Below are 15,922 nucleotides of genomic sequence, written 5' to 3'. Positions count from 1 at the left end.
TTGAGCCCTGGTCTGGGAAGATCCCACATGCCGCGGATCAACTAAGCCCATGTGCCACAACTACTTAGGCTGTGCTCTAGAGCCCGTGAGCCACAACTACTGAGCCCGTCTGCTGCAACTACTGAGGCCCACGTGCCTAGAGCCCGTGCTCTGCAACAAGAGAAGCCACCACAATGAGAAGTCTGTACACTGCAACAAAGAGTAGTCCCCGCTCGCCACAACTAGAGACAGCTCGGGCGCAGCAACGAAGGCCCAACGCAGCCAAAAATTTAAAAAATAAAATAAACCACAATGAGATACTGCTTCACATCCATTAGGCTATTATCAAAAAAACAGAAAATAACAAGTGTTCACAAAGATGTGGAGAAATTGGAACTTTTGTGCATTGCTAGTAGGAATGTAACACGGTGCAGCCACTGTAGAAAACAGCAAGGCAGTGCCTCAAAAATTAAACATAGAATTACCATACAATCCCACTCCTGGTTATATACTCAAAAGAACTGAAAGCAGGGTCTTGAAGAGATATTTGTATACCTGTGTTCATAGCAGCATTATTCAGAATAGCCAAGAGGTTAAAAACAACCCAAATGTCCCCCAATGGATGAGTGGATAAACAAAATATGTTACATACATACAATGGAATATCATTAATCTTTAAAAAGGAAGGAAATTCTACACTATGCTATAATGGAAGAACCCTGAAGTCATTATGCTAAAATAAGACAGACATACAAGCTAAGTATTGTTATGTTTCCACTTATTTGAGGAACCTAGGATAGTCAAATTCATAGAGCCACAAAGTCGAACAATGCTTACCAGCGCTGGAAAGAGGGGAAATGGGAGGTTATTGTTTAATGGGTACAAATTTCCATTTAGGATATGATGAAAAAGTTCTGGAGATGGATAGTGGTGATGGTTGCATAACAATGTGAATGTACTTAATGTCACTGAACTATACACTTAAAAATGGTCATAATGGTAAGTTTTATGTTATCTTTTACTACAATAAAAAATAATTCAAAAAATACTAGAATTCACCTAAACCTTTAAATTAAGTGTTATGGTGAATAAGAATCATAGTTTCATAAAGGAAAATTCACAACTTCAGTTAATAAATAGTATGTAAAATATATTTATACTGTCCTTTATACTGCGTCATTTTCTTTTTTATATGAAATATACTGAAAACCACAAAAAAGGTGTAAAAAAACCCACCCATAATCACTGCATAAAAATTATATACTCATCTTGTAATGCTAATATAACACAGTACATTTTACTAAACAATTTAAAATTTGAGTTTTCTGTAATTACTTGCAGCAATACATAGGTATAATTTGTTCCTTTCCTTCCTTCATTATACTTATTTATTCATTTATTTATTTTGCTAGGCACAAAAAGCAGAAAGATGGCAAATCTCTGCCCTCAAGGCATTCACAATTTTGAGGAAGGCAGTAAATAAACAGTTAAGATATTAATCAGTGGCATAATAAAGGTATGCATGAAATGCACAAGGTATTATGGGGTACAAAAGAAAGAGCCCATGAAACTGCCTGGTTAAGACAAAGAAGGCTCCACAGAAGTGATAAATTAGCTCTCTTCAAAGACAAGGGAGGAAAGGCATTTCAGGCAGGCGAACTGACATATGCCAAAGCATGGAATCAGGCTTAGCATCTTTGGGAACCTTCACATTGTTCAGCATGTTTAGAACTCAAGGTATGTATGAAGAAGTTATAGGAGAGGATGTCAACAGAACAGACCAATATGATGAAAAGCTTTGAATGCCAGGCTAAGAAATTTGGAGATACACTGTATCCTTTGAAATATTTTGTGAACAGAAAAGACAAAGACAACTAGAGCAGTATTGTGAATGAGACTAGGATAGAAGAAAGAAGGCTACTGCAATACCTCAGGAGAGAAACAATACTAAGGAAAGAGCAAAGAGATACAGAAGTAAGGATAAATTCCATTTAATCCAGGACTTTGTAAATAATTAGATGTTGGTACAAATGAACTTATTTACAAAACAGAAATAGAGTCACAGATGTAGAAAACAATCTTATGGTTACCAGGGGGGAAAGAGGAGGAGGGATAAATTGGGAGATTGGGATTGACATATACACACTACTATACATAAAACAGATAACCCATAAGGACTTACTGTATAACACAGGGAACTCTACTAAATACTATAAGTGGATATATGTATATGTATAACTGATTCACTGTGCTGTACAGCAGAAAGTAATACAACATTGTAAATCAACTATACTCCAATTAAAAAAAAATATTGAGTCACTGAATCAAAAAAATAATAGACATGACTCCAAACACACGCACACACACACACCTGAAGCACAACTTTCACAAATAATACACTCATTATGCACTATTTATTCTAATATTTTTTCTATTCTTTTCATTAAAAAAAGACAGACACAACTAAATTAATTTCAAGACATATCAATGAAAATAAATAGAATGTAGGGTGGAAAAATAAAAATCATTTCAATAAAGACAGAAAAGGTAAAGTTCAACTAACTATGTATTTACAGACACACATTGAAAAATTGGAAGAAAAAAGTGTATTAGTCAAATACTGAAAAATGAAAGCTAGTATAGCTACCTTAATGTCAGATAAATAGATTTTAAGGCAAAAAACATTAGAGATAAAGAAGGTCACTGTATCATGATAAAAAGGGATACCTCACCAGAAGACATAACCATTCTAAATTAATATAGGCTTAATAACATTGCCTCAAAATATTTTCAGCAAAAATTAACAGAAATTGTGATATTAAAGATCCAAAAACAGTGAGAAATTTTGACATAACTCTTCAGTTATTGATAAATCAAGATTGAAAATTAGTAAGGATATGTAAGATTTGAACAGCACATTATAACAAGCTGGATCTAAGGTACATATATAAAACCCTATATCTGTCAATTAAAGAATATACATTCTTCTCTAGGAGACACAGACCATTTAAAATATTGTACATGAACCAGGCTCCAGAGCAAATCTCAACAAACACTAACGAACTGATGTCATGTAGTCCTCAACTTTAAAATATTAGCTTAAAAAAAGAAAATCACTGTGCTAAATCACGAAATAAAGAAAGTAGATAAGAAAAATGAGAGGAGGCTGGTTTGAAAGAAAGTCCAAAGAGGCTCTAGAAAGCTCTCTCTTCCTGCCACGTATGGCATAATCTTCCGTATTTTTGCATGTGTTTTTTACAACGCTGTAAAAAGCAAGAAAAATACTCTTAGCTTGAGGGTCATACAAAAACGATCTGGCCTGTGGTTTGTAATTTGCTTACATCTAGAAGAAGGTACTCCTCATTCTGTCATATGTTGTCTCTGCAGTCTGATAGCTGGCTCCTTACTAGCTCTTCCAGAAAATAAATCTGCCAGTCAAAAGTTCTACCCAGGTACATCTGCAAACCAGGAAGCAGGCACTCACCAGAACCCAACCAGGCTGGCACCCTAATCTCAGACTTCTGGCCTTTAGAACTGTGAGTAATAAATTTCTGTTGTTTATAAGCCACCCAGTCTATGATATTTTGCCATAGTAGCCTGAACTAAGACCCTAGATTTCTTCCCATTACAATGATTCTCCAAATTTCAGTACTCTGAACTCTTTCTTTCAACTTATTCACTGCAGCATAACAGACATTTATTTAGGATACAGACAAGTATTAAGTATACAGCTTAACAGAACACATACTCTGACTACAATGCAATTAAATTAGATATAAATCTTAAAGGATAACCAAAAAAAACCCCCATATGTTAAAGAAGAAATCATAATGGAAAAAATTTTAAACTTAGTACTGAACAACAGGCTATAAAATTTGTAGGAAGGAGTTAAAATGTATTTGGAAATTTTTAACATTAAATACTGTCTGTTAAAAAGAAGGCTAAAGATCAATGAACTGAAGACCAAAGTTAAGGACTCACAATGCCTGACTTCACTTATTATAAAGCTACAGTTATTGAGACTATTTGTTATTGGTAAAAGACAGAAATACAGATCAGTGATTTAGAATAGCCCAGAAGTAGACCCACACATATATGGTCAATTAATTTTTGACAAAGATGCAAAGGCAATTCAACAGAGAAAGGATAGCCTTTTCACCCATATAGCTACACCAAGATCAAGATACAAAATGTTACTATTTTTTTAATTATTAAATTTATTTTTTCTGGTAAGCATTTTGGTTTTGTTCTATGAATGCCACATGCCATATCCCCTTATAAAGAATCCAGAATGAATATATCATAAGATTAAGTGAACCCTGGGAGTTATACTCATAGGCCATTTCTTTAATTTTTTCCTAGTTGTATGACTTTTGGCAAGTCAGTTAATTTTTCATTATCCCCTTATTTTTCTATTTCCTTAGGTCTCCTCTCCCCCTTTTCTCTAAGGGTTTTCTGAGAATGAAACATGAAAATGTAAATAAAGAATATGGTCAGTAAAGAAATTTGGGGGGATAATGGAAATGTTCTGTATTTTGTGGTGGTGGTGGTTTCACAGGTATAAACATTTGTCAAAATTCATCAATTATGCACTTAAAATGAACGTAGAGGGACTTCCCTGGTGGCGCAGTGGTTAAGAATCCGCCTGCCAATGCAGGGGACATGGGTTCGAGCCCTGGTCCAGGAAGATCCCACATGCCGCAGAGCAACTAAGCCCGTGCGCCACAACTACTGAGCCTGTGCTCTAGAGCCCGCGAGCCACAACTACTGAGCCCACGAGCCACAACTACTGAAGCCCGTGCACCTAGAGCCAGTGCTCTGCAATGAGAGAAGCCACTGCAATGAGAAGCCCACGCACCGCAACAAAGAGTAGCCCCCGCTTGCCAGAACTAGAGACAGCCAGTGCATAGCAACAAAGACCCAATGCAGCCACAAATAAATAAATAAATAAATATGAATGTAGTTTGTCATACATAAATTATATCTCAGTAAATGGATTTAAAAATGTAAAATAACGTAGATGCTCCTGGTGGGTAAGAAATAATTGCTAATTTGTTCCTTTATCTCCTTCCTTTTTTACCTGAGAGGAAAAAAATGCCTATTTTTAAAAATAGTCACTCACTATTCCCTCCATGAAAACTTCTAAAAACTTCCTGAGATAATTATAAGGTTATTTCTCTGCCTCTCCTCCTCCACACTAAATCCCAGTATCTTTCACTTTTCCTGTGAATTTTACTTTCCTATCCTTTAGTAAGATCTTAACTCTAGATTCTATACCTCTCACATTTCAGTTAAGTAACAAAAACAGAGTAATTGATGCACATGCTACAAAGTATCTTTAGATGTTAGCTCTGCTAAAATCTGTGGACATTATTGGTAGTGCTATGTTTTTCGTTCACATATTAAAAGAGGTTTATTATAACCCCCTTAAATCCTGTTCAACCAAACTCACACGAAGCCAGCTACACAAGTACTATTTTCAAGTCTTTTATTTATCACTGGCTATAACGATACTCCCAAAGTGAATAATATTATTTTAAAACAATAATGGCTAAGATACCCTTCTTTTTAAAATTTGCTGCTACCATTAGAAAAACTTAACTCTTCATTTTCTTTTTAATATATCAAATGAAGTTTTGGTACCAACACAGTTATCATGTATTCTAAATCAAAGCAAAATATCTCATGTTGCTTTTCTTACATTAGTGAATTCTATAGCTGTTTTGACAGTAATAAGTATAGACTGTCTTCCCTAAATTGCTAAAATCATAGAGAGTTCACTAAAATGGATTAAAAAATCTGAATAGGCTTGAAGCTACCACTACCAATTTTCAAAATAAACACTTTTGAGATTGTGATTTGCCACTTTGCTTTGTTTTTATTTTAAAACCATAATTTTGTTCTACATAAATATGAAGATTGTTCCTCACACTTTTTCATCTTATACTCTTTGTTCAATATTTATCACTTCTCAAAGAAGTTAGTAGATGATAAAAAATAAAATCACCCTCTCCCCCAGTCCATTTCACTCACCTACAAAATGGGCTGGGAATAGTAGGTATCACATAACAAATCCCTCCATTCAGGCAAAATGACCTATGACTGGGACCACAGGGCTCTTCATGATCTAAAACATATACATAAATAAAATAGAGAAAAACAAATTATAGTTTTTCTAATAAAATAAGGAAAAGGACCAAGTATCTTATACTGAAGTAGTAATTCTAAAAATTAGAATGAAGAATTGTTTCTTAAAATGAAGGACTTAATCTTATTCCTTATTTGATGAGCAGGGACTTCTATCCCTTTGAGGAAAAAAATTAATCTGTCTTGAAGATATGGTCATTAATTATAATGGAGTTAAAAGCTATATTACAGAAATAGGGAATCTCTATAATAGATTAAAAGGAGGACATTATGATCTTAAAATAAATAGTGGCTTTTCTCATTTAGTACATAGATTCTGCAGCTTTGCTTAGAGTTTTTCTGTCCCAAGTGTATATTTAGATTCCTACCTTTCCTTTAAGGTCTCAAATACATTAAAGTCTGAAATTGTTGTGGGAAAAAAATTAGATTATTAAATAAATTCTGATGTGCAAAATCATCTTTAAATATTTCTACATATGACAATTTTAACATCAAAAAAACAAAAATATAATCTTATTAGGTTTTGGTTTGCAAGGGAATTTTACGTAATAACTAGTAACTATTGAAAACCTGAGTCATCATCTGATAAATAGCAAAAATTTTCAGAATATTAAGAAAATAAACCTCCATTTCTCTCTTGCTTCCTTTCTCTCCTCCTCTTTCTCCATCCTTCTTTATCTTTATCTATCTTTATCTATCTTATCTATCTCTATCTTTATCTATCTTATCTATCTTTATCTATCTTATCTTTATCTTTGACCTTTCCTTTATGTTCTTTCTCTCTTTGCCTTCCCTTTCTCTCTTGGTACCTCTCCTTCCTTCCAGCCTCTACCTCCTCCTCCACCATTAAAAAAAAAATCCCACCAAAACCATCAGACAGAAAAATTTAGAAATAACATAGTAGAATTCATTGAGTCATTATACTACTGTATACTACTATTTATGATTAGAAAAGCAAATTGCTGAATGATTTATCTTTTGGTCCTGAAGGGGGAAATCACATTGCTTTAAAATCGCACATTGTTGGTTCCTGATTGGTTCTGTCCAGAAAGTGACATAGAATCTATTGTGAAGAAGAAAATGGCATTATCCCAATTTAGCATTTAAAAAAATAGCATACTAATTTTAAAAAGTTATCTAGCATTTATTTGCCACTAAGATATCAATACCCTTAAGATATAACTGCTGTAGAACCAGATGTCTTCACTATCAGAATTTGAAATTTTAAAACTTTCCTTTTACTTTAGAATTGAGAAGATTCTGTTTCACCATCACATTACAATTATAAAAGTATAAAAATGTAAAGAGGAAAACAGAACTATAAAGAATTTAAGTGGAAAAGAAGAAAGTAAACCAACCAGAACTAATCTTTTAGATTTTTTCTTTTTTACACAATGTCATGATTTTTTACAACCAAACAACTTTTAATAAGATAATTCTTACAACTCTTCAGGAATAATTTGGCTAACAAATAAAATCCCAGTTGACATTACATTATGCTAGAATCATGGAAGTCATCACATAGGGTTTCTCCATTGAGGGTGGAGTGTCAACTTCATCACAGAATGCTTCCTGTGGCTGAAATTAATGTCCTTGTTTTTAATAAGATTACAACCAGTCATGACTCAGCACTTGCTATTTTATCAGTAAAGAATACTCATCTAACCTGAATCACTATCTCTGAATCTATTTTTATTCTGATTTCATTTACTTATTTGTAAAGTTGTTATCAGATTTAGAGTAAGCCAGAATTTGTCAGCTTGTAAAAAGTGATAAAAGTGATAAAATATAGGTCTAAAATAAAATAGTTTCATGTTATAAAGGAAGGTCTTTCAAAACCAAGGTATTCCATATTTCTAGGACAATTTTAGATGGGGAAAAATATAGTCTATACATTTGTTGTTTGGTTCTATTTCTATGTGACACACATTGACAAAAGTATAAACTTACAAGAAATTACCTGTTGGCATCTTAATTTTTAAATAGTTTCATTCTTGGTCAAAAGTTTAGGGTTGAAAAACAGCACCTAAAATTAACAATTTAGGAAAAATTATCTTCTTTTGAGAGCATTATAAAATGTCAAATATTGTAACAGTAATATTCTTTTAAATGATGAAAATAATTAAGACATTTAAAGGCTAGGGACAAAATTCTTTGGTTAGAGCATCTATTTTTTTAGATACTTATCACATATCAATAAAAAAAATCTGAACAGATAAAACTAAAAGATCAACAAGCAGTATAAATGCACCAGATACAAATCATTGCCTAAATAATATAATGTACTCTTAAATCTCTCTTTGAAGAAACGTCTAATGTTTGAGTTTTAATAAACATTGTTAAGTTAGTAGTATACTATATGAGATTATATATGAAAGATATGAGTCAGTAAGTGAAACTGAATAACCTGAATTGACTTTTCAACTTTTTCATAAAGCCTATTTCTAATTTGACTTTAACAGAACAACTTTCTATTTTTCAGTTTATTAAAAATGGCCAAAAAACACACTATAGAAAAAACGAACTGCATTTAAAAGGTCTGCATTTCTATAGAAACTTTAAAAATTTTATAAAAGTACTTTCAAATTTACTGTAGATTGCACTACATTTACCAATATACAAATGTCTTTTAAAAAATATCTGGCATGTAGCAAAGCAAAGTAGCTATATATGAAGTTATCTGCTATAACAGAAACAAAGGAATTACAAAATACAGTTGAAAAGATGACAGATTTATACTTACATTATGATTACATGCTCTCAATTTCTTTTTATAACAGAAACTCACTCCTGACTTAAGCAGAAAGACTTTGTAACAGAAATCTCAATCAACAACTTCCTATTAACACAGGTGTAATAATCAAGGCCTTCTCTCAAAGTCAGTCACTCTTTCTTAAACAGACAAGCAATTTGAGAAAGAAAGACAGAAGTTAAACCTATTTAATTTGAAATAATCACTGCCTCATCATATGAGTTTCTTTTTCTAAAGAAACAAGGCTTACCTCAGTAAAAACTCACATTCATACAAACAATAAATTTTGTTGGATATGCAGCGCTTCAAAAGTTTTTGAACAATGCAGTCTGCAGCAGCTGTGCCTTGCCCTTTATAACACGTCAAAAATCTGATTTATATGGCTGCAGTGTGCAGTGTGGGCGCAGTGGAGACAAAGACCAAGGTGTGCACAGAGGTCAGGCTCCAGCCAAGGGAACCACCCCTTTCAGTCCACATGTTCAGAGTTGCAAATGGAGCAGAATTTTATTTAGAAAAGAAGTTGTACTAAAAGCTGAGCTCTCAAATCACTGTCCAATTCTTTAACTTATAAAGTAAACCACATTCTTTAGACTGCTAATTTATCTCTGCATGTCTGAATAATTCCAAAGTGTTGTACAACTTTGTGAAGAAAAGGAATTTGAATATGGATTTAGTGGACAAGTGTTCCCTGGGGTTTTTTAAAAAAAGGAATTTCCTTACAAAACGCGTAACGTTTATACAAATGGTGATTTGAAGTACTTATAAAATTGAAAGAAGGTAATATTTATAATACAGCACGTGTACAATGCCATGTGCAATATGAAGTGAATATAATCACTGAACATGACTAATACTGATGGCAATATAACCATCTGCAAACTATAACAAAGCTGTAATACATGCATTAAGGGAAGCTATGAGGTTTAAAAATCATAAATAACTTAAAATATTGACAAAAACTATAATTCTGTTTAAAATGAAGTGTGGGGTTCTTCAGCACGTAATTACCTAAAGTATGCCAACCATTCAGATGGTTATCTTTTCTAAAACCACAATTCAGACATGACTTGTTGTTTGATGTAAAACATGGAAACGAATACATTTGCTCTTTTAAGAAAATATTAAAATAATCTCAAATAATTCATATTCTGAGAACAATTCTTTTCATTACTATTATCTTCCACATTCAAAGGCAATTTTTACATAGTTACAATCTTATATATACACACACATACATATATACACACATATATATATAAAATTTTGTTAGCTTACAGTGTTTCGATTTTAAAATGGTATTTTTATGAAAAATCAGTAACCTTTATTATGTGATTTGAACTATGGAACTATGATGCTGTCCACTAACATGAAAATGACTACTAAATTGTATGTAAGAGATAATAATCTGTGACTTCATTCAGGATATTAAAGATGTATTTATTAGGAGACATACCATGGCAGTTGGTTTGGTATTAATAATTTTTCACACAATACAAATAAACTTAACCTTTGAGGCTACATGATTCTAAAGAAGACCTAATGTTTTTCAAGTTGACTTTTCACTCTAAATAAAAGCCATGGTCTTTAAGAATAATTTGTTCATGCATCTATTATCAAATATGTTGTAAGTGGCCTGCTATTGTTAACAAATGATAGACACATGAACAAGAACAGGTAACTACAAAAATGTGTAGGCTGACATATAAACCATATTTTGGCTTAAAATGATAATTGGGCTTAAAATGATAATTTCATGCAATTCAACCAAATATAGTCTCAAAGATACCTATTTATGTCACTATAATAACACACAAAAACAAAGCTTAAGGAGAATCAGAGAAAGATTCCAAGAGGGAGTTTTATTTGTGCTGAGCCTTGAAGAATGAGTCAGAGTTTGTAAACAGAGATGAATGAACATTCTAGACAGAGGTGACAGCATGTTCAAAGGCACAGAAGAAATAAAATCCTAATGTATTCAGATAACTGCAGGTAGATTACAGGTCAGGATGTGTGCAGAGTATGTGTGTGGAGTGTACGTGAGTTCATAAGAGGATAGGATGGTGGGGGAAGGAGTGGTAAGAATAGATCTTGTAAAATAACCAGGGTTCAAATAGTGACTCTATCTGAAAGGCAATAGGGATACTTTGAAAGGTTTTTAGCAAAGAAGTGGCATGATCACATCTACATTTTAGAAAATTCATTTTGATAGTGGTGTGGAAAATAGACTGCAACCTGCCGAGGAACTGGTATCAGAGAAAACTATTTGGAGGACATTTTAATCAAGAATAGTGAAGAAATAAAGCAATGGGAATGAGGATAAAGGAGAGAACTAAAGATATACTTAATAGGTACACCCACAGAATGGGAGAGCAGGGTACAAAAGAAAGAAAAATCAAGGCTAACTTTCAAGTATCCATTAGGGAAATGTATATTAAACCCACAATGAGATACCATTTCACACCCTACTAGAATGGTTATAATAAAAACGACAGACAATAACAAAGAGAAACTAGACCTCTCATACATTGCTGGTGGGACTAAAATGGTACAGTCACTCTGCAAAATAATCTGAAAGTTTCTTAAAAAGTTAAACATAAATTTGCCATAAATGTATCCAAGAGATATGGAAATATGGGTCCACACAAAGATAGGAGTGTAATGCTTAGAACATTATACATAATGCCCCAAGCTAGAAAACAACTCAAATGTCCATCAACTGATGTATAGCTAAACAAAATGTGGTACAACCATACAATGGAATACTACTCAGCAGTAAAAAGGAATGAAGTACTGGTACATGTTACAACATGAATTAACTTCAAAAACATGCTAAGTGGGGGGAGACCTTCAAGATAGCGGAGGAGTAAGATGTGCAGATCACCTTCCTCCCCACAAATACATCAGAAATACATCTACATGTGGAACAACTCCTACAGAACACCTACTGAACGCTGGCAGAAGACTTTAGATTTCCCAAAAGGCAAGAAACTCCCCACGTACCTGGGTCGGGCAAAAGAAAAAAGAAAACACAGAGACAAAAGAATAGGGACGGGACCTGTACCTCTGGGAGGGAGCTGTGAAGGAAGAAAAGTTTCCACTCACTAGGAAGCCCCTACACTGGCAGAGATGGGGGTTGGTGGGGGGGAAGCTTCGGAGCCACAGAGGAGAGCGCAGCAACAGGGTGCAGAGGGCAAAGCAGAGAGATTCCCGCACAGAGGATCGGTGCCGACCAGCAATCACCAGCCTGAGAGGCTTGTTGGCTCACCTGCTGGGACGGGTCAGGGCTGGGAGCTGAGGCTTCGGCTTCGGAGTTCAGATCCCAGGGAGAGGACTGGGGTTGGGTGCATGAACACAGCCTGAAGGGGGCTAGTGCACCACAGCTAGCCGGGAGGGAGTCCGGGAAAAAGTCTGGAACTGCCTAAGAGGCAAGAGACCATTGTTTCAGTGTGCGCAAGGAGAGGGGATTCAGAGCACTGCCTAAACGAGCTTCAGAGATGGGCGTGAGCCACGGTTATTAGCGTGGACACCAGAGACAGGCATGAAACGCTAAGGCTGCTGCTGCAGCAACCATGAAGCCTGTGTGCAATCACAGGTCACTATCCACACCTCCCCTCCCGGGAGCCTGTGCAGTCTGCCACTGCCAGGGTCCTGTGATCCAGGGACTACTTCCCTGGGAGATCATGGCATGCCTCAGGCTGGTGCAATGTCACACTGGCCTCTGCCGTGGCAGGCTCACCTCGCATTCCGTACTCCTCCCTCCACCCCGGCTTGAGTGAGCCAGAGCCCCCTAATCAGCTGCTACTTTAACCCCATCCTGTCTGAGCAAGAACAGATGCCCTCAGGCAACCTACACGCAGAGGCAGGGCCAAATCCAAAACTGAACCCCAGGAGCTGTGCAAACAAAGAAGAGAAAGGGAAATTTCCCCCAGCAGCTTCAGGAGCAGGGGATTAAATCTCCACAATCAATTTCCTGTACCCTGCATCTCTGGAATACCTGAATAGACAACGAATCATCCCAAAACTGAGGTGGCGGACTGTGTGTGATTTTGTCTGTATAGCTTTGCTTTTAACATTTGTCCTAGATTTCTGTCTGTCCTTTTTTTTTGGTATAGTTTTTAGTGCTTGTTATCATTGGTGGATTTGTCTTTTGGTTTGGTTGCTCTCTTCTTTCTTTCTTTTTTTTTAAATTACTTTTTAATTCTTTTTACTTTTAACGATTTTTTTAATAACCTTATTTTATTTTATTTTTCTTTCTTCCTTTTCTTTCCCCTTTTCTTCTGAGCTGTGTGGCTGACAGGGTCCTGGGGCTCTGGCCGGGTGTCAGGCCTGTGCCTCTGAGGTGGGAGAGCCAAGTTCAGGACATTGGTCTACAAGAGACCTGCCGGCTCCACGTAATATCAAACAGTGAAAGCTGTCCCAGATATCTACATCTCAATGTTAAGACCCAGCTCCACTCAACGACCAGCAAGCTACAGTGCTGGAGAACCTATGCCAAACAACTAGCAAGACAGAAACACAACCCCACCCATTAGCAGAGAGGATGCCTAGTATCATAATAAGGTCACAGACACCACAAAACACACCACCGGACATGGTCCTGCCCACCAGAAAGACAAGATCCAGCCTCATCCACCAGAACACAGGCACCAGTCCCCTCCACCAGGAAGCCTACACAACACACTGAACGAACCTTAGCCACTGTAGGCAGACACCAAAAACAACGGGAACTATGATCCTGCAGCCTGCAAAAAGGAGACCCCAAATCCAGAAAGTTAAGCAAAATGAGAAGACAGAGAAATACACAGCAGATGAAGGAGCAGGTAAAAACCCACCAGACCAAACAAATGAGGAGGAAATAGGCAGTCTACCTGAAAAAGAATTCAGAGTAATGATAGTAAAGATGATCCAAAATCTTGGAAATAAAATGGAGAAAATACAAGAAACGTTTAACAAGGACCTCGAAGAACTAAACGGCAAATGAACAATGATGAACAACACAATAAATGAAATTAAAAATTCTCTAGAAGGAATCAAGAGCAGAATAACTTAGGCAGAAGAACGGATAAATGACCTGGAAAATAAAATAGTGGAAATAAGTACCACAGAGCAGAATAAAGAAAAAAGAAAGAAAAGAATTGAGAAAAGTCTCAGAGACCTCTGGGAAAACATTAAACGCACCAACATTCGAATTATAGGGGTCCCAGAAGAAGAAGAGAAAAAGAATCGGACTGAGAAAATATTTGAAGAAATTATAGTTGAAAACTTCCCTAATATGGGAAAAGAAATAGTCAATCAAGTCCAGGAAGCACAGAGTCCCATACAGGATAAATCCAAGGACAAACATGCCAAGATACATATTAATCAAACTATCAAAAATTAAATACAAAGAAAACATATTAAAAGCAGCAAGGGAAAAACAACAAATAACACACAAGGGAATCCCCATAAGGTTAACAGCTGATATTTCGGCAGACACTCTGCAAGCCAGAAGGGAGTGGCAGGACATATTTAAAGTGACGAAAGGGAAAAACCTACAACCAAGATTACTCTACCCAGCAAGGAGCTCATTCAGATTCGACAGAGAAATTAAAACCTTTACAGACAAGCAAAAGCTAAGAGAATTCAGCTCAAACAAGCCAGCTTTACAACAAATGCTAAAGGAACTTCTCTAGGCAGGAAACACAAGAGAAGGAAAAGACCTAAAATGACAAACCCAAAACAATTAACAAAATGGTAACAGGAACATACATATTGATAACCACCTTAAATGTAAATGGATTAAATGCTGCAACCAAAAGACATAGACTGGCTGAATGGATACAAAAACAAGACCTGTATATATGCTGTCTACAAGAGATCCACTTCAGACCTAGTGACACATAACAGACTGAAAGTGAGCAGATGGAAAAAGATATCCCATGCAAATGGAAATCAAAACAAAGCTGCAGTAGCAATTCTCATATCAGACAAAATAGACTTTAAAATAAAGACTATTATAAGAGACAAAGAAGGACACTACATAATGATCAAGAGATAAAACCAAGAAGAAGATATAACAATTGTAAATATTTACGCACCCAACATAGGAGCACCTCAATACATAAGGCAAATGCTAACAGCCATAAAAGGGGAAATCGACAGTAACATAATCATAGTAGGGGACTTTAACACCCCACTTTCACCAATGGAGAGATCATCCAAAATGAAAATAAATGAGGAAACACAAGCTTTAAAAGATACATTAAACAAGATGGACTTAATTGATATTTACAGGACATTCCATCCAAAAACAGCAGATTACACTTTCTTCTCAACTGCTCATGGAACATTCTCCAGGATACATCATATCTTGGGTCACAGATCAAGCCTTCGTAAATTTAAGAAAACTGAAATCGTATCAAGTATCTTTTCTGACCACAATGCTATGAGACTAGATACCAATTACAGGAAAAAATCTGTAAAAAATACAAACACATGGGGCTTCCCTATGGCGCAGTGGTTGAGAGTCCGCCTGCTGATGCAGGGGACATGGATTCATGCCCCGGTCAGGGAAGATCCTACATGCCGCGGAGAGGCTGGGGCCGTGAGCCATGGCCGCTAAGCCTGCGTGTCCAGAGCCTGTGCTCCGCAACGGGAGAGGCCACAACAGTGAGAGGCCCGCATACAGCAAAAAAAACCAAAAACCAAAAAACAAACACATGGAGGCTAAACAATACACTACTTAATAACCAAGAGATCACTGTAGAAATCAAAGAGGAAATCAAAAAAATTTGTATTGCTAGAAACTTCCATCTTAGAACTGCTTCTGCCACATCCCATAGGTTTTGGGTCATTGTGTTTCCATTGTCATTTGTTTCTAGGAGAAAAACCATATGATCATCTCAATAGATGCCGAAAAAGCTTTTCGACAAAATTCAACACCGATTTATGATAAAAACCCTCTAGAAAGTAGGCATAGAGGGAACTTACCTCAACATAAAAAAGGCCATATATGACAAACACACAGCCAACATCATTCTCAATGGTGAAAAACTGAAACCATTT

At 35.7% G+C, this 15,922-nt stretch overlaps 1 protein-coding gene across 3 annotated transcripts in view; it reads right to left on the bottom strand.

Moving 5' to 3' along the window:
- The window catches only part of NRG4 (neuregulin 4), a 127,006-nt gene that overhangs the window by 70,618 nt on the left and 40,466 nt on the right, over positions 1-15,922 (bottom strand). For 2 of the 3 annotated variants that reach the window (XM_027123714.1, XM_027123715.1), the window contains exons 4-5: positions 8,087-8,152; positions 6,013-6,106 (exon numbers count right to left, since the gene is read on the bottom strand). In XM_027123714.1, the coding sequence (XP_026979515.1) occupies positions 6,013-6,106; positions 8,087-8,096 (104 nt within the window). In that variant the 5' untranslated portion in view covers positions 8,097-8,152. Of the gene's footprint in view, positions 1-6,012; positions 6,107-8,086; positions 8,153-12,143; positions 12,181-15,922 lie in introns of those variants that run through there. The other variant, XM_027123716.1, reaches the window with a different exon arrangement.

Source organism: Aethalodelphis obliquidens, unplaced genomic scaffold, assembly GCF_003676395.1.
Source record: "Aethalodelphis obliquidens isolate GAN/ISIS:26980383/991018 unplaced genomic scaffold, ASM367639v1 scaffold26, whole genome shotgun sequence".
In the NCBI taxonomy this organism is placed as follows: Eukaryota; Metazoa; Chordata; class Mammalia; order Artiodactyla; family Delphinidae; genus Aethalodelphis; species Aethalodelphis obliquidens.
The sequence above is the reverse complement of the archived record's forward strand: the minus strand, read 5'-3'. Positions and strand labels throughout refer to the sequence as shown.